The 26,551-nt window shown below is 39.4% G+C and overlaps 2 protein-coding genes across 5 annotated transcripts; one reads left to right on the top strand and one right to left on the bottom strand.

Moving 5' to 3' along the window:
* The first annotated feature begins 3,902 nt into the window (after positions 1–3,902).
* Positions 3,903–13,301, top strand: hexb (hexosaminidase B (beta polypeptide)). Of its 3 annotated transcripts, none has more exons than XR_013797052.1 (14): positions 3,903–4,300; positions 4,483–4,631; positions 5,155–5,217; positions 5,876–5,922; positions 6,052–6,162; positions 6,598–6,699; positions 7,219–7,351; positions 7,450–7,630; positions 7,744–7,830; positions 8,585–8,657; positions 9,052–11,600; positions 12,405–12,495; positions 12,730–12,834; positions 13,159–13,301. XR_013797052.1 is itself a non-coding variant. In XM_079608693.1 (14 exons), the coding sequence occupies exons 1-14, from the start codon at positions 4,059–4,061 to the stop codon at positions 13,220–13,222; spliced, it is 1,623 nt and encodes a 540-aa protein (XP_079464819.1). In that variant the 5' UTR covers positions 3,903–4,058; the 3' UTR covers positions 13,223–13,301. The 3 variants fall into 3 exon arrangements, 2 of the variants coding, with proteins under 2 accessions (XP_079464819.1, XP_079464818.1); XM_079608693.1 differs by having other exon boundaries at positions 9,052–9,226; XM_079608692.1 differs by having other exon boundaries at positions 3,905–4,300; positions 11,423–11,600.
* Positions 13,302–13,709: 408 nt separating this feature from the next.
* On the bottom strand, positions 13,710–26,388 carry gfm2 (GTP dependent ribosome recycling factor mitochondrial 2). 2 transcript variants are annotated; one of them, XM_079608690.1, is made up of 20 exons: positions 25,894–26,388; positions 25,557–25,638; positions 25,402–25,447; positions 24,964–25,061; positions 23,031–23,156; positions 22,426–22,514; positions 22,167–22,255; positions 21,953–22,013; positions 21,689–21,874; positions 20,078–20,158; positions 19,804–19,952; positions 19,578–19,718; positions 18,848–18,947; positions 18,344–18,533; positions 18,172–18,248; positions 16,266–16,404; positions 15,065–15,247; positions 14,310–14,425; positions 14,044–14,226; positions 13,710–13,847 (listed from the first exon to the last, which is right to left on the bottom strand). In XM_079608690.1, exons 1-20 carry the CDS (start codon positions 25,927–25,929, stop codon positions 13,719–13,721), a joined length of 2,301 nt encoding a protein of 766 aa, XP_079464816.1. In that variant the 5' UTR covers positions 25,930–26,388; the 3' UTR covers positions 13,710–13,718. The 2 variants fall into 2 exon arrangements, with proteins under 2 accessions (XP_079464816.1, XP_079464817.1); XM_079608691.1 differs by having other exon boundaries at positions 24,964–25,047; positions 25,894–26,218.
* Between the last annotated feature and the right edge of the window lie 163 nt (positions 26,389–26,551).

Raw genomic sequence — 26,551 nt, 5'->3', positions numbered from 1 at the left:
GAGCCAAAAGTTGCAGAATGTTCGTCACACGTTCCTGAGACAGGGAGGCAGACATTAGACAGGAATTCAGGGTCATTCCTATGAACGTAGTGGTCCGTGATGGAATCAGACGGCTCTTTTTCTCGTTCACAGAAAACCCCAGCTTCTGCACATGTCTCAAAAGCAGTCTGGAGTCTTGTACAGCCTGCCGCTCTGTTGGGGCACAGAGAAGCCAGTCGTCCAAATAAGGAAGAATACGCATGCCTCTCATCCAAAGAGGAGACAGAGCTGCGCTCACACACCTTGTGAAGACGCGAGGAGCAAGGGAAAGGCCGAAGGGTAGCACTTTGAACTGATAGGCTTGATTCAGGAAACTGAAACGCAGAAACTTTCTGTGATGTACAGCAATTGGAACATGAAAGTAAGCATCTTTCAGGTCGACACTTACAAACCAATCGTCTGCAGTCACAGACCGAAGAACATCGGCTGTGCGCAGCATTCGAAAAGGAAGGACCTTCAGGAACAAATTCAGAAGCCTCAAATCGAGAATTGGGCGGAAACCACCGTCCTTCTTCGGAACAAGAAAATATGTTGAATAGAACCCGTCTCTCTGAACGAGGGGATGAACTTTTTCTATGGCTCCCTTCTCTAACAGTGAACAAATTTCCAGAGAGAGAGCCACCGCGCGAACCGCGTCTCTGACAATCGTAGGAACAATTCTTGAAAATCTGGGAGGCCGACGTCGAAACTGTAGAGTATATCCCCTGCTCAGAGTCGCCAACACCCAGGGGTCTGCTGTGTTGGATCTCCAGTACTCCAGTTGATCTATTGAAAAGCGATCGACCGCCGGCCTGGCTGTCTCAGGCTTTATGTGTGCGATTTTTAGTGTTCGCGGGGGGACGCTGACGGGGTCCTCCTGGAAACTGTCGATGAGGTGGGCGAAAAACTCTCGCCTCTTCAGGAGCACGAGGTCTCTGAGGGGGCTGTGACTGAGGTGTAGCATGCCGGCGGAAACGTTGCTCCGATGTGGCATAGTGCTGTCGGGTCTGAACCGCTGGCATCCTAAAGGTAGGGTTGCGCTGCACCTGTGTCAGTTGACGAGTAGCTTCAGACAGCTTTATCCTCTTTTCCAACAGTTCCGGAACATTTGGACCAAAAAGATGCCCGGGAACGAATGGAAGTTCTCTCAAGGTTTTCTTACAGTCCTCCGGCAGTCGTGCTTGGGCAAGCCACACTTGGCGGCGGGCTGCCAGAAGCGTGGCTGTAAGACTACCCAGCTCGCGGGTCACATGGCCTGTTGCCAACAGAGCCGTTTGCAGAAACTGTGAAACAGAGGGATCCGCATTCGCAGGTTCCAGCGTACTGGTGGCAGCAAGAAGTAACTGGCAGATTGTGTTTTCTGCTCGAGTAATGTAGGCAACAGACTCGTATGCCTTTTTCAGCAAGGAATCCGTACGACCGCATTGCGCACTGGGACATCGCACATTCCCTCGCAGAGCCTCATCAGGAGACACCACCAAAGCTGCCACAGGCTGCTCTATTTCTGGAGCACGACCCACCCCGATAGAATCTGCTTCAGCCATAGATGCTAGCGTTCGAGCAATCTTAGAGCGCCGTTTAGGCGGACCAGAACCAGTGAGAGCATTTGAGAATTCAGCCACAAAATCCTTACATGGTGGCATGGCAAAAGAAGTTGCTGCTGTGTTCTGTCTGAAAAACACATTTGTTTGGGCAGATTGGACAGGTGACTCATCAAGTCCTAGACGAGCAACTGCCATTCGAAGCACATCCAAAGTATCATCGGAGGAGGACTGGGCTTGTCCAGACGACTGAACTGAACCCCCACTAGACCCCTCCGCTGCTGGGTAACCAGTGAAAACAGCCTGAGGTGATGGTTGTGGAGCAACATCCATAGTATCCCCATGATCGTGAAAAAAGGAATCTGAAGCACTTGTAGAAAGCACATCAAACTCTGAACGATGAGAAAAACCAGGGAAATCAAGAGACTCTTCCTCAGCTCCCTGATTCTGAACATTCTCATCCTCCTGTGTCAGCTTCACAGGTGTAGCAGATGAGACAGGCTGAAGCGAGTGAAGCAGACGTTTCAGCTCTGCCATCTCTGAAGAAAGCACCGACACCGTCATAGAAAGTGAACTTTTCTCAACACGTGAATGTTCATCACCTCGCGATTTGACTTTCTTAGATGGGGGGGGAGCACCAGCTGCCGCCGACGCTTTGCGCTTCCGAGTGCGTGAAGGGGCTGCATCCAACTGCCCAAGTTTCACTGTCGAATTAGGGACTAACTCGGCAAGACGGAGCTGTCGTTCCGAAATAGGCAAAAGGCTGCAGTGCATGCACGGGTCCGTGAGAGCATCTCGCAGATGTTGAACACCCAAACACGACGGGCAGAAGTCATGACCGTCGTCAGGGAGAAGATGATTAGGGCACAGCTTACAAGTCAGTGGAAAACCAGTGGCGATCGAGCTGTGAGCCATAGTTACTCGTTAATAACACCTTCGGATAGCACCGTAAGGTTAAGTTGAGCGGGATGAAAAAATAATAAAAATAAATAAAACAATTACCTCGGGCAAACCGACAGGTAATACCAACAAATATCTCACGAAAAAGAAAAAATGTCTAAAATGGCCGGCGGATTGAACCGATGGACAAATAATGTAACATGGATTCGAGGAAAAAACAGTCTGAGTAACGTTAGATATGTCAACGGGAGACCGTTAACTCAGTCGCGGAAAACACAAGCCACCGGATAGCACCGAGAGGCACAGAGTGTTACCGACGAAGTAATGTTAATATGACTCACCAAGCGCTGTAAAATAAATCCAAATCCTTGAAATTGCGTAGACGCGCGCTGTCACAGCTTGTGAGGACGAATCTCGCTGCTCTTGTAAGCTGCACTTGACAGCGCGAATAATCACTCAAAACAACCTATCTCAACCAGGCGAGAAAGCGAAAGAGGTAGAGTGCTGAGCTACTGTAGCCTATAACCTCCAGGGCTCAGCATACGTCACGCCACGTGACTTTGTTGGTATATTCTCTCGACCTATCTGGCTGGCGCTGCGATAATCCATAGTGTTTACACTGCCTCTGGCGGTCAGTAAGAATGAAACAGAACCACTCTGCTTCCTCCAGTGTACCAGAGTATGTCAATTTACCCCTATTAGCTGATCATTCTGATTATGTTCAAGGTGGAAACATTTCTAGCATAGATCTCCTCTGAGAAAACCTAGCGATCAGGTGTTTTCAATCTCATCTGGAATGAGCAGTGTTGGGGTAACGCATTATGCATAACGCAATCAGATTACTTTTTTGATGTTACGGGTAAAGTAATGCATAACAAGTAACGTGCATTACGTAATCAGATTTTATGCATGAGGTCCACTATAGTGGACATTGATGCATGAAAGATTTTGTCCACAGATGATTAATCTGAATTTTCTCCCAATCTAAAATCAAAACTTGAAAAATGTACCTGTGATATGACTTTTGTGATATGATATTGCTTGATGCTGCAATTATATTAATTATTTTTTTTTACCTACAAGAGTCTCCTATGATAGAAGGAATGGATGGATATTCCGGAGCAACTTCCAGCATTTCTGACTGACCATTGGGAATTTGGACATCTTGTTTGGTGGGGGGAAAATCGATACACAACGCTTTCACTTGTGGCAGTGTATAGGATGATGCATAGGGTCCAATGTAGAGGTTGATGTGCAACTATGCCATCAAAACCCGTGCATATCCAAGAAAAAATGTATCTTTATGTATCTTTTTTTAATAGCTGTCCACTGTAGTGACCTCTATGAAAGGGTTAATTGTTATTATTAAGTGAAATGTATGAAGAACGCATGCAGTCTTTCGGACCCCTCTGTTATAGCATAAGACTTGTATTATTTCCTTTGTTTCGGTCACGTGTTCTTTGTACACCGAGGGAGGTGTGGCGAATTAGGTCCCATGATTTGAGTTAGTTGAGGTAAACGCCGCCCCTACTACAAACAACCACACAAACCCGTCAGTTGAGCTCAGACTGGAAGCAGAAGTCAGCTGACTGCACAGCCATGTACTTTCTGCTCAAATTTGCGCCGCTGTTTTTAGCGGTATCCGTCTCCCACGGATGGCTCTTCGGTGACTTTGTTGGAAAACAGAAAGAGCTGGATGAAATCTCTCTCTGGCCGCTACCGCAGAAATTCCAGTCGTCCGCTGTCGCTTTTAAACTCAGCCCCGCTAGATTTCAGATCGTCCACGCGAAAGAGTCCTCCGCCGGACCGGGCTGCAGTCTACTGGAGAATGCATTTCGCAGGTACTGTAACATATCTAATTTATATTTATGCTGACATTGTGTTATGAAAGACGCTAATGTTGAGTTTTAACAGGAAGTAACGTTACAGTATCACGCGTGATCTAGCACTCTGTGCGTCCCACCACGTCAAACATACAGTAAGCATTCGATTTGGTTTCATGAACTGACCCTTTGCCTTGCAGATATTTTGAATACATGTTTGGTGAAGTGAAGAAGCACGAGAAGAACCGAAAGAAAGCGTTTGATTCCGATCTTGTGGAGCTTACGGTATGGATCACAGCAGCTGATCCGGAGTGCGACGGTTACCCGAGTCTGCAAACCGACGAGTCATGTGAGCTGAGCTCTTCTCCCTTCCGCCTCTGTGATCCACAACACCGTAACCTCAATGCTCTCTAATCCAATAGAAGATGGGAAAATCCAATAATAGACACCTGTTTGTCGGAGCTGTAATCTGATTAATGTATTAACGCGACGAGGTCTTTTTAGATGTATTTGACCAATGCAAAGTATTTTGTTACGTTTCTTTTTATTTTACCAAAAATAAACACTTTTTGTTTTAAGGTGTCATTGTTACATAATAACTGTAAATTATGCACACTAACCATAAACCAAACCCTAATCCAATAACAAGTACATATATACTTAATATATAGCAAGTAGTTTGTAATTTTACATTTTTATATTAAGTGTGTTACAAACACCTTAAAAATAAGTGTAACCGAAACTGCATTATCAAAGTCAATCACGTATTGTTTCTTCAATCAGATGTGTTGTGATCAACTTGTGTGGGCTGGGCATGAGCCAGTGAATGTTTTGGTTGTCTTTGTAATTAAAGTTTTGCTCTCTTTGTGTAGATGAGCTGTCAGTTGATGCCTCTGCTGTACTGAAAGCTGCTAATGTATGGGGAGCTTTGCGAGGTAAGCGAAACTCCACACAATGGTGTCCTTTTAACTTTCTATTTATCAGTGAACCCGACAAAACATTCCACAAAAATATTGAGCAGCAAAACTGTTTTCAACATTGATCATAATAAGAGATGTTTATTGAGCACCAAATCAGCATGTTCAAATGATTTCAGGATCAAGTTTAGGACACAAAAGCCTGGAGTAATGAATGCTGAAAATTCAGCTTTCCATTTCAGGAATTGAATAATTGAATGAATATATATTGCAATAGAAAACAGTTATTTTAAATTGTCACAATATTATTGTTTTTTACTGTATTTTTGATCAAATAAATGCAGCCTTTTTGAACATAAGAGATGTTTTTTGATTCAAAAATAAAATATTTTGAACATTTGAATGGTAGTGTACATTTTACAAACTCCTCTAAGTAATACAGACAAACTTTAAAGTATTTTCTTGATGACATTTTAAAATAGGTCACAGGCATAGTTTATCACGTTTAACAACCCCATATACTTTAAGATAGAAGTTCAATTACATTTCTATGCGATCCGAACATAAATTATGAGAAGAAGAGATTGCAGTCTTTATATCCTGTCCATATAAGATGTTTTATCATCATGTGTGGTTTCTTCAATGTATAACTTCCTCATATGCTTATTGTTGTAAGGACTGGAAACATTCAGCCAGTTGGTCTATGAGGATGACTATGGAGTTGTAAGTTCAAAGCAAACCCTTATTTGCTGCATTGTTGTACTTGATTAAGGCTTTATAAATGAATTGATGTCAATTATTGATCCATCTAAGCTCTTCTCAAATCAAAGCATCTTTTTGTCTTCTCAACAGAACAACATCAATAAGACAGTCATCTCAGATTTCCCACGGTTTGCCCATCGAGGGATCCTCCTGGACTCGTCTCGCCACTTCCTGCCACTCAAAGTCATTTTGGCCAATTTGGTGAGCTGAAATATATATTTTTATAATTACAGGCTTGACATAAAAACATACATGGGTCTAGAGGGGCATTTTCTTTTTTTACCAGCAAAATTGGCTGTGATTAATTGGTGACTTAGCATTTTCCTCATTAGAAGACATGTCAGCTAAATAGCTCAAGGATGTCGTTTTATTTGTAAGACTGAAAAGTCAGGTTTTTTACTTTCACACATGACCGTAATCACAAGACAAGATGACGCTCACCACAAGGTTTGTAGAAAACATTGTGGCCAGCGCACAGTGGTGAGAATTTGTTTGTCCGTAGCTTTGTAATTTGATCTAGAATTAAATGTTCCTCCTATCAATGGACATTGGTGCAATGTCCATTGCTAAAACCTTCCCAGGTTTTGAAATGCTTCTTATTCCAGTGTTCAGTAAAGAGACATCTCATTTTCACAGGAAGCTATGGCGATTAACAAGTTTAACGTATTCCACTGGCACATTGTGGACGATCCATCTTTTCCTTATATGAGCCGTACATTCCCCGAGTTAAGTCAGAAGGTGAGTATGTGATGCACACACACAATATTACCTGATTTGGATTCAAGCTAGACGGCCTCAGGGCACAAAATATATTGTAGATTTCATTCATGGTTGTTAGTGGATTACCACACTAGAATCATAACACTTATCACTTATGTTGGTGGTTAACATTATGTAAATTGGTGAACACAAGTTAATGTATCATCAAACTATAATTACACTGAAACATTCCAGGTTTAAAAAAATGAAATAATTTTTAAATCGTTTTAAAATGTATTGTTAAAATGTTTATAATTTTTTTGTATTTTGCTGCATTGAAAGCGAAAGGTAAGGAATAAAAATGTACAACAAAATAATGATAATGCCATAGGACGTGTCAGTTTCCTTTAGAGTAGAAATTTCACCTTAAATCAAAAGCATTAGCTTCAGTTCACAAGCTTTGGGCGTAGAATCCAACTGCCACTGTAAAAACTGACTGGGGAAGTGTTTATTTTTGTGTATTGATCACGTTTTCCCTTTTTGTTTTGTGACTGACAGGGAGCCTATCACCCATTCACACATGTGTACACTCCATCTGACGTGAAGATGGTCATTGAATTTGCCCGTATGAGGGGCATCCGGGTCATCCCGGAGTTTGACACCCCAGGACACACAGAGTCATGGGGCAATGGTTAGTAGGTGGACAAGATAAATGAGTGCTTGATACAGTCATGTTTCAGTTACCGATTAATATAACAACTGTTTTCTCTCTGTCGCTCCTTCCCATAGGCATGAAGGATCTGCTAACACCCTGTTACAGTGGTTCTACTCCTTCTGGAACATTTGGGCCGGTGAACCCCATCTTAAACTCCACTTATGAGTTCATGACCCAGTTTTTCAAAGAGATCAGCACTGTCTTCCCTGATGCCTACATTCACCTGGGGGGAGACGAGGTTGACTTCAGTTGTTGGTGCGAAAAAGAGAAGAGCTTCTTACCCAAATAATTTTCCAGAATATGAACCCAATGCCAATAATCATATTGTATATCACACAATACTTACATTCTACTCATTGTTCCTGTAGGAAGTCCAATCCTGATGTTCGGAAGTTTATGGAGCAGCAGGGCTTTGGCACAGACTACAGCAAACTGGAGTCTTTTTACATTCAAAGGTCAGAGCTTCAGTAAAGTCAGGAAGTCCATTTTAGTCTATTTTTGGCTTGTAATATAAATAACAAGATGGTTATGATAGTTTGCCCATTATTTCCCCCCATTAGTATGTAATTGACCGTTCGCAAAGACCCGTCCCCTAAGTTACTGTCGCTATGTCCGACAAGCTACGCCGCTCTCACGCCACCCCGTGTTCTCACGCAGTGAAAAATACATCGCGGAGCAGAGAGGACACTGACAACAAGCTGACAGACAGGACAGACCAGGTTACTTTTCGGTTACTTTTGATATTAAACAGTCTCACCTTTTCAAATTTGGTCATTTTTTAAAAAAGAAATTGAAACAATAAATACCGTTTGGTGGCTCTTTAATGTGTCGTGACCGATCGCAGTAGAGCATCAGTTAAAGCGGCTCGTGAACCGATCATCTCTTCCTTCTAGTTCATTTATAGCATCAAATAAACATGAATGAACATAAGAAGGAATGTTGTTTTAACCGCGGAAAGTCGTCAGTACACTCCGTTTTGTCAAGTTCAAATCCTCCAATGTTAATCTACTAACTCTCCTGACTGCTTTGTCGGACAAAATGGTTTATGGCGAAGTATGATTGGTCAGATCACCTGTCAATCAAGCTCCATGCGAAGGGTCAATTGTAATTAGTTTAATATTTATTGTCTCCCTTAGCAATCGTGTTAAAGTATAAATCAGAACACAATCTGACAAAGTTATTCTTACATTATTCATCAATGACACTCAGGTTACTTGATATTGTGGCTGCTACCAAGAAAGGTTACATGGTGTGGCAAGAAGTGTTCGATAATGGGGTGAAGGTAAGACTCGTTTCTTCTTATCTGTGTGGATGTGCTTGTGCTGTTAGAAAGTAATGTAGATCCATAAAATTCATATTCAGACTTTACAGTCTTATTGCGAACTTATATTGGGAGCTTAGTTAGACTATGCTGTTTTTAATAAATGACTAATTCTAGTAGGTCCACAATGCCTTGTAACTTCAAATGATTTTAAATCAAAGCCTAATCTACTTTAACCTTCTTAATCACAAATAGCTTGACTTGATTTTAACTTTTTTACAAGCCAGTACTAACATGCCACGAAATTGGCATTTTTAACTGTGCTTGCAAGTAAATGTATTTGTTTGCTCGTAACAGTTAAACAGCCAAAACGTTTTTTTATTTGGGCACATAATTTGCTTTATGCATGTTCCAGCTGAAGAATGACACTGTTGTGGAAGTGTGGATGGGGAACAAGATGGAGGAGGAGCTACAGAATGTGACTGGGGCAGGATTTACAACCATTCTTTCTGCCCCTTGGTACCTGGACTACATTAGCTATGGACAGGACTGGCAACGCTACTACAAAGTTGAGCCACTCAGTTTCACTGGTCAGTTTCTTCAGCCAAAGTCTCATTTAGTTTGTTTTAGCACCATTAGTTTACTAATCTATTGATCGTTTGCAATTTAAAGTTAAGAAAGATGGTCCAGATTAAGTTAATTTATATTTTAAAAACATAGAAAACAAAACCATGAACAGGTTTTATACTTTTTATAAAATTTAACCTGTTTTTTGTTCTGAAAATAGCCATGTAAGCTGGCCTGGTGTTAAATCACAAATAGGCTTGGGGGTTGAGGATGTTGTCTGGGTAGAGATGGTCTATAGAGTGGTACAGGTATGACGTCATTTTGTAGGCAAAAACACGGAAACGCATTTTAGCACTTCCAATAAAGCACTTCACTAAATGAATGAAATAAGGTCTGTGGTAAACACAAGCTCAAGACACTTTCACGTTTTATTCTATGACATAAAATACATCAATATTACCCCACTCGTGATTTTTAAAAAAAGCCGTTACGTGTCTTGAAAAATGCGGATGCTCACAAGTGGCTAAATAGGACTACAGAGGCTGTCGAGGAGATTAAAAGTCATCATGCTGAACAGGTAAACTCAGTCCACTTTTACAGCCTTATGCTTCTAATTGGGCTTTTATAAACTCTTCTAACTTGACCTTTTTGGGAAAATGTTTTTAGATAAAAACAAAAAAAAGTTGTTGGGAGTTGTCGGAATCTTAGTGATGGTGACGTTGAAATCGCGCGACCGTGGTGTATTTCATTTATAGCCTACCCCTAAGCGTTTTACTTCTGGCAAATGCATTTAGGCTTCAAGATTCATAAAGTTGTGTTCATCTGTGAAAATTATCTTGATGGACAAAACAAGCAAGTATCATAAACTTTTGCTGATCAGAGAGCTTTTTTTTTAACGATAATCCAAAAGCCTATGGGAAAATCCTATTGGGTTTTTGTCGAGGCAACCAGTGTGATGCTACCTGCCTGTTGGCCTAGAAAGTGACGTCATACCTGCACCACTCTATTGAGAAACACCAGCATTTTAATGGAGGACATGCGCTCTTGTCAGCGACCATGTATTGAATATATAGAACTTCCTGTAATTTCTGTGCAGTTATTGTAGTGTTTAATTGTGATTCTGTCAGTCTCTCTATAGCTCGTTTTTGTTTCACTAGTACGTTGTTGTGTTTAGTTTTTAAGTAAGTATGTTGGTGTGTTTGAGCACCCCGATCACATCTTGAGGTCTTTTGTTGAAGACTTTGTAAACAGGTTTTCCCGTACGCTTTGGAAAGAATGCGTTTCAAAGTGTCACTAGCAATTATACACTACCATGCAAAAGTTTGGGGTCGGTTAGATTTTAAAAGAAATAAGTCTCTTATTCTCACAAAGGCTGCCTTTATTTGAACAAAAATCATTTATTTCTGAAAAATAAAACCTCATCTTACTTTTGAATAGTTCCTCCTCCACCTTGCTCCAGCATTTTTAAAATCAATACACCAATATCACTGCAATAAACATGCCTTCATCTTATTAGATGCTACTGTATGAAACAACAGTTTTAAAGGCATAGAAATAAACATTCTGCAATTTACTCACCATCGAGTTGTTTCAAACCTGTAAGAATTTCTCTCTTCTGCTGAACACAAAAGATGTTTTGAAGAAAATGGGTAACCAAACTGTTCATGGGTCCCATTGACCCCAAAAAAATACTATGGAAGTCAATGGGGCCCATGAACGGTTTGATTACCCATTTTCTTCAAAACATCTTCTTTTGTGTTCAGCAGAAGAGAGAAATTCTTACAGGTTTGGAACAACTCGAGGGTGAGTTGTTAAATGATGACAGGATTTTCATTTGGGTGAAATATCCCTTTAACTGTTGTCAGGCTCAAATGCCATTAACTAATGATCTATGATCTTAATAAAGCATGCATGTTGATTCAGAGTCAAAGATGAGCATCTGACAATATGAAACTCAATGGGCATATTTCTCTGGACTACATGTAGTGCCAATTTTGATAAACTGTAATTATTTTAGTCTCAATTGGTAATTGATTTAATGCCAAATATTGTTTAACTATATTTTGTCACTTTAAAGCAGCTGTTTGTGACTAGTTCTTTATTACTGTGCTGTCTCAGCTTAATAACTTTGGTATCTCTGAGTCCAGAAGAATCTGTCTACGTTGAGGTGTGTCCGTTTGTGTGTTATACTGTACATGCGTGTGTATGTGTACACGTAGCTGAAAGCCGACACACTGATCCATGTGTGGAAAGAACGGCCGCAGTACCAAGATGAGATGGCGCAGGTAACGGCGGCTGGTTTCAGTGCTCTTCTCTCCACACCCTGGTACCTCAACCGCATCAGCTACGGCCAGGACTGGGGGAACATTTACAAAGCCGACCCCCAAAATTTCACTGGTGTGTGTCATTCACAGATAAAGATTATGTGGATTTATTTGGGCCTCTGTTTCTGTTTGACACGTTCTGTTTCTAATTTGTTAAATAAAACAACATCTCAAGGTTTGGGGTACAACAAAAAAACTAAACAAACAATGACCGTTCACACAATATATGATTATACTAGCTATGTTTGAGTTAAAAAAAACAGAGTTGAGTTTGTTAATGGGTCAATCTGGTGAATTTTCTTGTTTAACGTAACTGAGGTTGGTTTTAGGTTTTGAAGGTCAGCCACACTGAATGCAACAGTGAATAGCAAAGGTGGCACCACATATCCTTAAATCAATGAGTATCCGTTCTTTCAGTCCAAAGCTTTGTCATGGCATTAGTAATGGCATTGTCAGTGACCCATTTTCCTTTAGTAGATATGCAAACAAACATGCTTGTCACGTGACTATGGCACTTTGTACAGACTGGCAGTTATTTGTCTATTCAGTCACAACCCAGTTAAAATGGTTTTCTTTGTCTCCAGGTATTCTGGTGTTTGTTTGATATATGGATACAATAGACACATATACGAGTCTTACTGCTTAAAGATTCAGTCTCAAACAGGACCAACTCATGGCTTCTGTCTTTAAAAAAAAAAAAAAAATCCTTTTAGTGTTGTAAAACATTCAGTGAATTTAATTTGTTGCCCACCCATGAAGGGAAGTCTTGTGAGAGCTTCTAGCTGTTTGAATAGTCTTGCACTAATCACAGTCTTACAATTCAACTCAATTTCTATACTCTTAATTATGATTTTTTTTAATGGTATTTTGACAACAGGCACAGATGCACAGAAGAAGCTGGTGATTGGAGGAGAAGCTTGTCTCTGGGGAGAGTATGTAGATGCCACCAACCTCACTCCTCGACTCTGGTATGACTGCGACCTTAACTAAGAAAAAATATAGAACTCAACTGTACCAACAAGTTACAACTCAAAGACTAACCATATACAAACAAGCGATTAATTAATGTTGCAATATGTAAAAACAAAAGTGAAAGCTGAATTATGGAGTTTGTACCAAAACTGAAACCATACCTAGCTAGTATTTATTTGTATATTAAGAATTATGTAAATATGTGTATTTTTGTTGTTGTGCCATTGCAGGCCAAGAGCCAGTGCTGTTGCTGAGAGGTTATGGAGTGATAAAAGTGTGACAGACGTCGGTAAGGCCTATAATCGTCTGGTCCAGCATCGCTGCCGCATGGTCAAGTGAGTTAAACTGACAAGTGGCAAATTCATTCAGGCTTTACATTTAACTTTTTTTATTCTTGCATTATTAATGTGTGTAATAATCATGATGCCTAGGAGTTCTGTTTATTTTTGGATTTATCTATTTTTTTAGATTCGTGATTGCTTTATTTTTAATGATTATAACATTAATTTCTTCTAATGCAGTTTTCAGGTTGTTCATTTCCCATTTACTAGCCATTTCCACTAACATACAACGTAAATTCTAAAGATTTGCACAGGTATATATATTTTTATATATATATTTCACTGGTGAAAGTAAACATTTTTTTTTTCCCCAATCAGGAGAGGCATTCCTGCAGAACCTCTATTTGTTGGCCACTGCCGTCATGAATACAAGGGCCTGTGAACTTCAGGATTTAGTTCACAGTAGACAATTAAAGGGAATCGCAGGAAAATACTTTTTAAAACGTCAACCCATGTTAGCCATTCCAATACCATGATTTGCTGTTGTATGCACTGAGCCAGTTATCCAGCACTTGATTATAATTTTTAAATGGACACTTCTGTACATCTGGATTATCTCTGTAGGGTTAAATTCTATTAAATGGTAATGAATAATCTTGTGAATAAAGTGTATGGAATTTTAAGTCTTTAAAAAGAGGTATTTTTAATTACTTTCCAAAGCTAGGTATGTTATAAGTGTTTTATAAATTAAATATTTAAATAAAACATGGCTGCATTGTTGTAAAATTGTTATATTTTTATAAACACACATACATACAATACATATATATATTCTCTTAGATTTATCTTCTGGACCATATGGAAGCAGCCAATCACAGAACAATAAAAATTTGTATCTGTATTATATATGGTCATTTCAGCTGGTTATAGTTACTGGTTCAAGCCAGTCCAGCCATCTTGTTGAGCAGTGTGTTCTGGTCCTGAGTATTCATCGGCTCATAGCTGGACAGCTCCAGAGAAAAGGTGGCGTTCCCAGAGGTCAAAGTGCGCAGAGCGGTTGAGTAGCCCTTGAGGCAAAAAATAACATTTATATAAAATGAATATTCCCAATGTAGTTGTAAAGTATAAGTTAATCACCCGTTGAGTTAAATTTGAATGGTCTTACTGTACATATTGAGTATATAATGTCAGTTAAATTGTGCTATTACTGACACAATATGTCAAGGTAATATTTTTTAGTGACAGACAGCACTACACACTTACCATTATCTCAGCCAAAGGAACTGTAGCCATTAAAATCTTGTTTTCCTGTCGAGTTTGGATGTCACATATAGTACCACGTCGCTGGGCGAGATCTGCAAGCACAGGACTCAGATGTTCCTCCCCTACAGTCACTTCCAGAGCCATCACCGGCTCCAAAACCTGCCCTCCAGCCAGCTTCAGAGCCTGCATGCATACAAACAGAGAAAGACATAAAGTCAGATGTGACACTATTTGAAAATGATTGAGACAGGATAGTGTTTGAGTACCTTTAGCATGCAGCGGGACACACAGGCTGACACCATGGCTGCAGAAGTGCCTGGTTCCAAACCTACATGCTGGATAACTGTCTGTACTCCCTGTAGAGGAAAACCCAGCACAGGACCTGCACAGAAGAAGAAAAGGAAGATGAGTTACCAATATAACATATGGCTGACAGGGACATTTGACCTATAGACATGCCCAAGTCGTGTACCGCAAAACTGTAGATGAACAGCCCAAGTATCAGTTACACACCACCGTTTAAAAAGAGTTTGGGGTCTGTAGGATTGTAAGATTGACTGGAAGATGTTTTTTTTAAAGAAGTCACAAATGCTCACCAAGACTGCATTTATTTTATCAAAAATACAGTAAAAACTATTGTGAACAATTTTAAAATAACTATTTTCTATTTTAATAAATTTTAAAATGGAATTTATTCCTGTGATACCATTACTCCAGACTTCGGTGTCAAATGATCCTTCAGAAATCATTTGAATGTGCTGATTTGGTGCTCAATAAACATTTCTTAATAATATCAATGTTGAAAACAAGATTTAATGATAATTAGAAAGTTTAAAAGAACAGCATTTATCTGAAATTAAAATCTTTTTGTAACATAAATGTCTTTCCTGTCCTTGCTGAAAAAAAAAAAAGTATTAATTTATTTTAACAATATATGAATCTGACCCCAAACTTTTGTTTTGAATGTAAGTGTATATGAATGACCATGTTACAAAAGTTTTAAAGTAACTATTTCGGTTACCTTGAAGGTAGGCGCTCTGGACTCCATTTTCAACAGCCCCTCTGACATCAGCAGGGAGTTGAGCTTTTACTTCCTCCTCAAAAGTCATGTCACAAGAAGTGCTAGACTCCTGCATCAGAGCATGGACAGCAAGCTCCACAGTAACAACATGCCTCTTGTCTCCCAGAGTACGATCTAATGAGTCTGAAATGATCATACAAATCATACTGGAATTTACTCTTGCTTTAATATTTGCCGACTGTTAAGTTAGGGTTAGTAGAATACGTTGACATGTACTTGCAAAGGTACTTATAGTCCAGGGCTACTAATGCCCTCGAGGTCCACTTCCCTGCAGAGTTTAGCTCCACCTTGAGAAGCTGCTTCCTGTGTGTTTGATTAGGGTTAGAGCTAAACTCTGCAGGACAGTGGAGTTTAGAAGCCCTGTTATAGTCAGTAGTAAGTCTGTTGGGGAGCATCAAAATAAAGTGTTGGCATATATAAAGCAGACAGTCTATTAATACTCTAAAGGTAAGTTGTCATGTAGTTGCAAAGTTACTTTTAGTTCATATAATGTGTTACCCCAAAAAGAAAAGATTAATAAGCACTGCTGATATCAATTGTCTGGGGTCGGTAAGATTTTTCTTTTTAGAATGATTTATTTTTTATATTTATCAGTTTCCACAAAAATATTAAGCACTACAACTGTTTATAATATTAAGAAATGTTTCTCAAGCAGCAAATCAGCACATTAGAATGATTTCTGAAGGATCATGTGGAGTATTGGCTGCTGAAAACTCAGCTCTGCTATCACAGGAATAAATTACATTTTAAAATATGTTTAAATAGAAAACAGTTGCTTTAAATTGTAATAATGTTTCACAATACTACTGTTTTTATTGTATTTTTGATTAAATAAATGCAGCCTTAGTGAACATAAGAGACTTACTGACCCCAAACTTTTGAACAGTGTACACTGAAACAGGGCATGTGACTGGTCATATATGCTGTTTTGTTTTTCCTTTTATTGTTTTATGCCTAGACTTTACCATGGACAAAGTCTATTGTAACCAACATTTTTGCTGAATCATAAAACAGTGAAGCAGACAAACAAAACAGATGAACTGTCACTGGGAAATAGTTTTGATGATTCATCACAAGCAAAGCGATAACAAAGGTAGACTTGCATGTAATGATAAGGTGGTGACAGTTTGCATGGCCTTACCTGTGGCAGTTGCTGACCGGACGATGGTCTCTCTGTAGGCCACCTGCAAGGGTCCTAGATGTGTTTCGATGTTGTACTCTCTCTTTATACGGTCATGGATGATCTCAATGTGCAGTTCTCCCATGCCACACAGTACCGTCTGCGTGTATGTGGTTAAATAAGTTGTAGAGCAGGAGAAAAAAAATACTATGGAAGTCAATGGGGTCCATCAACTGTTTGGTTACCCATATTCTTCTAAATATCTTATTTTGTGTTCAGCAGAAGAGATACATTTAGATAGGTTTGGAACAACTTGAGGGTGAGTAATTGAGTGAATTCTCATGTTTGGGTGAAATATCCTTTTATGGTCCATAGCACAAATAATGCAGGATGAGTTTTTTTTTTTTAAATGTAATACTTAGGATTAGTAATACTTCGTGCAAATCACTAAACTGATGGAACAACAGTAAATATGTAAAGTGTCCCTGTTATGCTTTTTCAGATGTCGGGTGTAAAATAGCTGTTTTTGATTGTAAAAGGTCTACAAAGTTTCAAAGATCAAAGTGTACAATAAACGGAAAGAAAGAAAAAATTCTGAACTGCCTGAAACAAGCTGTCAATAATTACTTCGAATTACTCACTTCCTACACAAACCAATTTAGGTTTGTGAAAAATAAGCATAATGCTAGCCTATGGTCTTCACTGGCTGCCCACGAATAGTCTACTTTTCCAGGGCTCAGATACAACTAGTGTTTGAGGGCGAAAACAAATCCACTTTGCATTCACTTCGGACAAGGACAGTAAAACCAACACCATCATTACTGTTCATATCACTGTGTATAAAAGTGCTGAAGTAGCCTACGAACCTGAAATACAGATATGGTAATACGTGTTTAGTTTTCGACACGCGCTGTAAGCAGTAGCTCAATCACAACAGACTGGGACATCTGACCAATCAGAGAAGAGTAGTCTCTCAGGGTGTTCACACTTAGCAGGTTCTGTTAGCACGGTTCATCTGATTAAGTGTGAAAGCTTCTAAACGAACTCTAGTTCGACTGAAATTTGAAATGAACGCAACACGGACCAAAGACATCTAAATGAACCAAAATGTCACAAGATGCGACCAGTTTTTTCTCTTTATAGGAGCTACGTTGCTCTTTACAGTTAAGTGCACTTGTCAGAGACGCAGTCTCCTTGCAGCAGATCTTTGTGTGCAACGGAGGAATTGATGCAGCTGTTTCGACTCCTTTATATATTTTATAAAGTTCTCAGCTGGCCAAAACACCATCATATACAGAACAGTACGTGTGTGCACATACGAGTGCCCAGTACACAGCATTGTTTTATATGTTCCGTCACAATTTTTTTTTTTGTATCTTTAGGTTTGCTCTTAAAAATGACATCCTAATGCATGATGGGATATGGTTCGCGTTACCGTTCCGATGCGGTATTCAAGATAGTGTGCATTCAGGGCACTGAGCTTTGCCATTTTTAAGAAATTGGACAGTCTTGCACACTTACTTCCTGTCGAGTGCACGTGCTCTCAAGTGGCCAAGACCGCAAGTGTGGGTATTTGGAAATGCCCAATGTTTCTGAAGTGACTTTCAGCATGTTTCCTGTAACAAACATCCGACGTTTATGTTTTATGTGGCGAGAGAAAGTCCATGCGAAACCATGCGAAAGTCAGACTGAAACAGATTTCCAGAAATGCGATTTGAATAGGATTTCAAACCACATATGAATGTAGCTCGATAAGGATTTTAAGGATTCAAATTTCATGTGATTTTTAGCGGTTCACACAAGCTAAATCTGATCAGATTTCAATCGGATATGCACAAAAATCTGATTTTGACTGACAGTCTGAACGTAGCCTAAATGCATTGTGAACCAAGAGGACCGAACTACAAGTGTAAACAAATTACTTTACCTGTCCAGAATCGGGGTCTGTTCTGACTTTCAGACTTGGATCTTCCCTCTGTAGGCAGTTGAGTGCATGCTCCAGATCTGTTTCACAAATCACACTGAGATCTCAATCCTGGCACTCGCTGCAGCTCTATAGAAAAAAATAATTTCTGAAGACCTATTCACAATGTTTTTACCTGCTTGTTTGCCCATAGTAGGAGGTTCAATGGAGCAGAAGAACACAGGCTCAGGGACCTCCACCCCTGCAAGTACCAGACTGCTGCTCTCCCTGTGCGAGCTCCCCATGCTCTCTGCTTCCTTCTGAGCCCGTCGAACCGCAGCTGCCGCAGAGGCTTTGGAGGAGACGATCGTGTCGCCTGTCACGGTCTGACTCAAAACACACAAAAAGATTTTTAAAAAATGCTATTTTCTTAAGGTTTATAATGCATGATATGAAGACTCCATTCCTATAAGCTGGCAGGAAAAAAAAATATTCTGCGCAAGTGTTGTATACCTAATGGTGGCTTTTTTTTTTAAATCACACGACCACTAGAATACAAGTCACTTTAACAGGGTAAAACTGATATTGCTTATTTCACCTTATTTCAAGGGTGTTATATTATTCTTGTCCTCTTAAAGCGGTTCAAACTATTTGAGTAAACATGTGTGTAAACAAGTGTTCTTTGTGAAAGTTGATTTACCTGTTTGAGTCCTACTGTGAGTGCAATGTTTCCCGCAGGCAAAGAAGGGATTTCTATGTGCTGATCAGCAAAAGGCACGAGAAGACGACTCATTCTCTCCCTGGAGCGACAAACACACAAAAGATTGTTCTTGAGAGTAGAGCTTAAAGGAATAGTTCACTTCAAAATTAAAATCCTGTCATAATTTACTCATTTTCTTTCTTCTGCTGAACGCAAAGGAAGATATTTTGAAGAATGTCAGTAACCAAACAGTTAACTGGTCCCATTGACTTCTATAGTAGGAAAGAAAAAATACTCTGGAAGTCAATGGGACCAGTTAACTGTCAAAATATCTTCCTTTGTGTTCAGCAGAAGAAAGAAATTCATACAGGTTTGAAACCTGTATGAAAGGGTGAGTAAATTATGACAGGATTTTAATTTTGAAGTGAACTATCCCTTTAAATAAACTATATCTGGAAAATATTGTAAAATATCATAATGGTCAAGAAATTAATCGTCAAGAAGTGAAGAAATCCAGGAATTTGTTAACACCACAGTAATTGTCTTTGTATCTTTTCTTATTTTAGCGAAAGTGTATTTTTTCAAGCACAAAACACAATAACAAACTGAATAGCAATTTGAATGATAGCAATTTGGCATTGTACTCAATGGGTCTCATTTATTGAAGAGTGCACATAAGTCTAACATCAAAAATCATGTCCTGAAAATATAAAATGTTTACTGAACCTACGTCCCATTCCTATTGATGTTGTACACTGCTGACTGAGCCTTCATGCTTCCTGAATAGATTCTAACAAACACAAGTTGACCCCTTTGTTTGTCATGGACCACTTTGAATGCCAACGCACACAGATCATCCTTATACCAGCGCCTGGAAAGACAGGAACACATACATAACCATAACATGATTTCTTGTCCTTGAGCAGAACGAGGGGGCTGAAGGATGGTGTACTCACACCAGCTCATGGTTCCTCTCGTTGGGGGCAGGGAGGTAAGCAGTGATGGCATCCAGCAGAGGTTGAACCCCTTTATTTTTCAAAGAGCTTCCACACAATACTGGCACCCCCTTACGAGCTAATGTCACTCTCCTCACTGCCTCCTGAAACTGGATATTCAATTTCAATGGTGAATATCCAGGACACTCCACAATAACACTCCATAGCCCAATGATTAGGAACCAATAAAAAGAGAAAAACATGGAGCATGTACAGACAAACTGTGTATTCTTACCTTCCCTGCAGGCACTGCATCAAAATTTTCACTGTACTCTCCCAGCAGCAGCTCAGCAAACTCATCATCTAGATCCGCTACCTGTCCACACAGTTCAAACAGAGCACCTATATCAGTCTATATACTTACAGCAATGCGGAAACTTATTGTGGAAATTGTTTGCATGCATAGATAACAAAATCTCAAACAGCACAATACATTTAAAGGGGTATATCAGACACATTTTTTTATTCTTATTTCTAATTCGTTGCAAACCGGTTTAACTTTTTTCTTCTGTGAAAAAAAGAGGATATTTTGACAAATGTTTATAGGGTAATGTTTTGAATAATGTTTTATTTGACAAATTTAGTTCGGTTGAATCGCACTAGAGTTCGTTGTTGGTACGTACCTTGGTGCGGTACGTTTGGGCAGGTGTGAATGCAGCAATCGCACTCGGGTGCGCACCAAAAGCGGACCAAACAAGCGGTACGCTTTCAAACGAACTCTGGCGCGGTTCGTTTGTGGTGAGAACGTGATCCGACCTCGAACAGACCCAACTGCCAAAGAACTGCACATTTTTGGACTAAACCAGCTGCCGTAGTCAGCTGCGCTGTGCAGTATGGGATGAGGACTAATGTTTGTTGACAGTTTGCACTTTTAGCATGGCAGCTCGCAGACAAACTTGGAGTTGTGAGGAGGTGCGGAGCCTCATAGAAATTTGGTCTGATGACCATAATAGGTCCCAACTATCAAAAACTCACAAGAACAGCGAAATCTTCGGCCACTTTGTTTAGCAAACAGCTCAGGGAAAGGGGGTTTCATACATTCTGTTGGAATTTTCCTGCACGTTAATTCTGACCAATCGAAGTGCAGTTATGGAAATACATTCAAGACACATTTGGCCAACGAGTGATGTGGATGTTGTCACTTGACTGCATTTTAGTTTGTTTCATCAACTCATCAACTGATTCGGACCAGAGCAATCAGTGTGGTGTGAAAAGGAATTAAAACGCCTGAAAAATGCTACAAAGTATACTTTTTAGCTCTTGGTCCGGACCAAATGAACCGAACTAGAGATGTGAAAGCACCCGTTGTTGTTTTTTCTATACAATGAATGTCAGTGGGGCCCACTGTTGTTTGCACACAATCAATATTCAGAATATCTTTTGTGTTCTGCAGCAGAAAGTAAGTCATACAAAATGTATACATTCTTATGTTTTTCAAAAGTACTTTTGAAAAACATAACTTATGTTACCCGTCCTTCGGATGAGACGTAAAACCGAGGTCCTGACTCTCTGTGGTCATTATATATATTTTTTTTAAAGACCCGGTGCCCTGGTCACATTCCACCCAATGGCCCTTGCCAATCATGGCCTCCTAATAATCCCCATCCACTCAATTGGCTCCATCAGTCTCTCTCCACCTGTATCTGGTGTGTGGTGAGCGCACTGGCATCGTTGTACTGTGGCTGCCGTCACATCATCCAAGTGGATGCTACACACTGGTGGTGGTTGAGGAGAGATTCCCTGGTATGATTGTAAAGCGCTTTGGGTGTACAGTAGTACATATGAAAGCACTATATAAATGCTTCATTCATTCATGTTGCTTTCAGACACATTTTTTGTGTTTCACCTGTTCTATCAAAGTTTCCCTGGCCTCACTGACAGCCTGGAGCACATCTGGGTCATCTGAGGGCTGGAGGGCGCTGATCTCAAAAGCACGACCATCATATGTCAGTGAGCTCCCCTGCCAAGTCATTTTCTGCCTAGTGATCAAATCCACCAATCCGGTAAAGTTCTTTCCTGAGCCAATGGGAATCTGCAAATGATACCAAATATCAAGACTGAATCTTTTCATTTGTAAATGTAGGTGATTACCATGTTTAAAAAAGGTTACCTGAAGGAGAACAGGGTTGGCCTTTAGTTTAGTCTTTATGCTGTCTATCGAGTACCTCAGGCTAGGAGAAAGGAGAATGAGATTAAACCTTTGTGAACTGCAGTCAGTCATTCAGATCAATAACACATGCTATTTTTTAGCCAACGTGGTAATAGATGCTTTAAATTTAAGTGTGAGATTCTGAGAAATGAGCAGTAAAATGTTTGTTTATAACCTAGCTGCAGGCTTGTCCATCTTGTTCAGGAAGCACACACAAGGAATTTTATGTTTTTCTGCCTGCCGCCACACAGTCATGGTTTGAGCCTAAAATTCATGTCAAAACCACCTTCTAAATAACTCATTATATTTTTCAACAGAAAACACATTCCAGATTTTTTTTTTCTTTTTATTAAGTTCATAATCAATTTATACAATGTAATTCATTATTTATTAATTTAATGATTCATTATATTGATACATAATTTCAGCCAAACCTCCACTCCAGCAGAAGCATCAAACACAGCGACCGCTCCATCTAACACTCGTAAAGCTCTCTCAACCTCCAGAGTAAAATCAACATGACCTGAGAAAAGAAAGATAATCCATCATGATTGTGTATAACCTACAGCAATTTGATAGTAAAGATGTTTACATTGTTACAAAAAATCAAATAAAAAATTATATATATATAAACAAATGCTGTTTAAAAGAACTGCTGAAAATTCAGCTGTCAACACAGGAATAAATTACATTTAAAATATAATAAAAAACTAAATAATTATTTTAAATTGGGATAATATTTCGCAATATTACTTTTGTACTGTATTTTGATCAAATAAATTTGCCTGAACATAAGAGACTTAAAAATAATTACCTTAAAAAATGTTTTGTACCAACCCCAAAATTTGTAATGTTGATTTATGAGTATCAAATGTGTGTGACAATAAATGAGTTAGTCTGTGTTACTATATGCATCCATAAAATAATGCCTACAGATCTTATTTTAATTTGGAGGGGTGTGTGTGTGTCACTTGCCCTGTATAGAATACTATTCTGTAGGTGTGAATGAGTGTGGACACATATGATGGCCCAAGTGTACCTGGCGTGTCTATAAGGTTAATCCTATGATCTTTCCAGTCAAAGGCAACAGCAGCTGACTGGATGGTGATTCCTCTCTCCCTCTCCTGGGCCATGTAATCAGTTACAGTGTCTCCATCATCAACATCTAAACACAACATATGACCATTTACAAAGACACTTACATCACAGAAAATAAAAACATTTATTTAAGGATCATGATACTATCATATCAATACAGACAGTAGTTTTCATTTTAGTGCTTTTGTCTTTATTCGTTTTTTAATATTTTTATTTAGCGTTGACCTCAAGGCTAGATTATTGTAATGCTCTTATCGGTGGTTGCCCTACACGCATAATAAACAAACTACAGCTGGTCAAAAACGCAGCAGCTCGAGTTCTTACTAGAACCAGGAAGTATGACCATATTAGCCTGGTTCTGTCAACACTGAATTGGCTCCCTATTAAACATTGTATCATTGTATTAAACATTGAGTCAGCAGAGATTGTGTCAACTAGACTCTCCCCTGTGAAGGCCTCATCGACACAACAGCCATCGGCACTGATCCTCAACAAACCCGTCTCCATACCGGCGTGACTGCGATCTTCAACCAAATGGAACTGGATACTATTCTGATTGTTCCAAACCAATCTGACTTCTGACCTATAATGCTGCCTGAATCATAATCACTGTTTGTTCATTGGTCATTGGTTCGTTCATTAGTCCAGAGCGGCTATATATATATATATATATATATATACATTCATATAAAAATTAACTAAATTAGTAACTTTTTTAAAACAAAAAAAACCATCACTGAACTTAAGCTGGACTGTGACGTTATTTTCTTCTGGAAACAAACTTTTTTGCATTATTTGCATCCTGTTATCTCTGTAAAGCTGCTTTGAAACAATCTGTATAGTAAAAAGCGCAATATAAATAAATGTGACTTGACTTTCATTCATTTTGATTTAGTAATGTGGGCATCACAGGAACTTCCCTCCACTGGTTTGAGTCCTATCTCACAGGTAGGTCCTTCAGGGTCACATGGAGAGGAAAGGTCTCCGAAGCACATTAACTGACCACAGGGGTTCCTCAGAGTTCAGTTCTTGGACCCCTCCTCTTCTCCATTTACACCACATCATACAGGCACATGTCTTCTCCTACCATTGCTATGCTGATGACACAGCTCTAACTCTCATTTCAACCTGATGATCCCACAGCAGCTGCACGTATCTCAAGCTGTCTGGCGGACATCTCGGCATGGATGAAGGAACATCACCTACAGCTCAACTGAGCTTCTCGTCCTCCCTGCCAATCCGTCTCTACAGCACGACTTCTCTATCCAGCTAGATTCATCATCTACCACCCCATCAAGGTTGGTCACAAATCTTGGAGTAATATTAGTCTACATCCCTACCAGAAGCCTACGATCGGTCAATAAGCATCGTGGTACCATCACAGAGAGCCACAAAATCACTCACAAGAACATTCTCATTCACGGCTCCATGGTGGTGGAACGATCTCCTCATCCGGAATGCAGAATCCCTGACAACATTCAAAAAACAACTGAAAACTCATCTCTTCTGTGAGCACTTAACCTTAAGGGAAATAATCATTTTCCTTTCATCCTCCCTTGTCTGGCTTATGCTACTCTGAGCAATGCCTGAACTTTGTATTTTGAGCACTTCTTGCGTTTTTTTTTTTGCCCCTTCACGATGACTCGATTGCTTTAATCCTCATATGTAATTCACTTTGGACAAAGCGGTCTGCTAAATGACTAATTGTAAATGTAATGCTAAGCTAGTACTTCAACTTATTGTATTTCAGTTAGCTGCCATGGCAACATTTACGTTTCCCATTGAAGTGTTTTAAGTTTTTCATCTAATATTTAGACATGTAATTAAATAAGCATTATTTACATTAATGATAACAACATTGATCATATTCCTACCTCCGAGAGCCCGTGTGTAGCCAGAGTAGTACAGCATTCTCTCTGTCGTGGTGGTCTTGCCTGCATCTATATGTGCCATGATGCCTATGTTACGAATTCTGATCAGCAACAAAATATAACCATTTGGTGTGAATAGACCATTATGCTCAAGAGAAAATTGTAAAAACATGCTCATGCTTAAAGAAAGTTACCATAGTTTTACTACATTAACAATTATTGTAGTATCTGTGGTATTTTAGCAAAAATGTAGATTTACACCATATAAGCTATTATTAGCGAATCAGACAGTCTCCAAAGTGTTTAGACTGTTTTACCCATGGTAATAAGTCATCACCCATGTTTGTGTGTGTGTGTGTGTGTGTGTGTTATTACATGTGTCCTACTACAAATACCATTCAAGAACAATTAAACAGTAGCACTTTGTTCATCATATCTTACTTTGAGATGTCAGGGCTGAGCATTGCTCTAAGTGATTTCACCTCATCTGCGAGAAAAAAGAAAAAAAAGTTGACACACTAGTTTAAAATGTGCTTATAAAAATTACTTAAATTACAAAACTGGCAGAACTCTAATTACCCATTTCTGTCCATTACCTTGAAAAAAGCTATAATTTCTATGTATTGCCACTCTCCATCTGCATGTCTGTGAGGATCTGTTTATCAGGTGTCTGGTGCTCTGAAGGGAATGAATGAGTTCTATCATGTTAGGTCAAATCCTTGTACCATGGTAACCAATGTAAAACAATTATACAAATATATGAGATGTCTTTGAAACTATTTATTTTTAAACAGAGGTGGCCAATACCAAATTACCCAGGTTTTTACTGTGGGTACCATGGTATTTTAGAGGAAAGTATTGTTATCATGGTCAATTACTGTCAATGACAAATGCATCTGCATTCAAGCCAGACAATCAACAGCACAAACTTACCCCTCGGAGGATGGGTAACGTTACACTTAAATGCATATTGAGGAGGGATGTTTGATTGAAGAATTAAAGCTTCGGTTGTACCGTATGATACATGACTGCTGTGCTTTATCAAAGTCGAGATGAAGATCGGATTTAATTTAATTCATCGTAGCGCTTGGACTAGATTGGTCGGCCTCACTAAGGATACGATAAAGTAAAAAAAAAAAAATCGTATATTTGATGTTTCCCACTGACTGACAGCATGTAACGCTGTTAACTGGTAGTTTTCAACTTCTCTATTCAGAATCATTCCAGTCGGTGACAGTTATTGGACGCACGTGTATCTATAAATAAGTCCGTTAGAAACATGAATGAACGGAAAGATGTTCCGGGGTTAACCCCCTAACGTTGAAGGTGTGGGGGAAAAAATCCAATGAGCATCCCTATGCCCTAACGTTAACTTACTCCCTTCGAAGGACAGAGCTTTGAAGTGTGTGTGTGTGTGTGTGTGTGTGTGTGTGTGTATTTCTCTGCTCTCAATTTTAAAACTTGCCGTCTCATCTTGGACCCTGCATTATTTCTTACCTATTAAACTTATTTAAACATTACATGACAACAATGTGTGAAATATACATAGACAGTATGGAAATATATCACGAACAAAACAAAATCTGTTTGT

This window comes from Phoxinus phoxinus (genome assembly GCF_949152265.1).
Source record: "Phoxinus phoxinus genome assembly, chromosome: 3".
NCBI classification, from domain to species: domain Eukaryota; kingdom Metazoa; phylum Chordata; class Actinopteri; order Cypriniformes; family Leuciscidae; genus Phoxinus; species Phoxinus phoxinus.
Note: the sequence above shows the minus strand (reverse complement) of the source record. Positions and strands in the feature narration are given on the sequence as shown.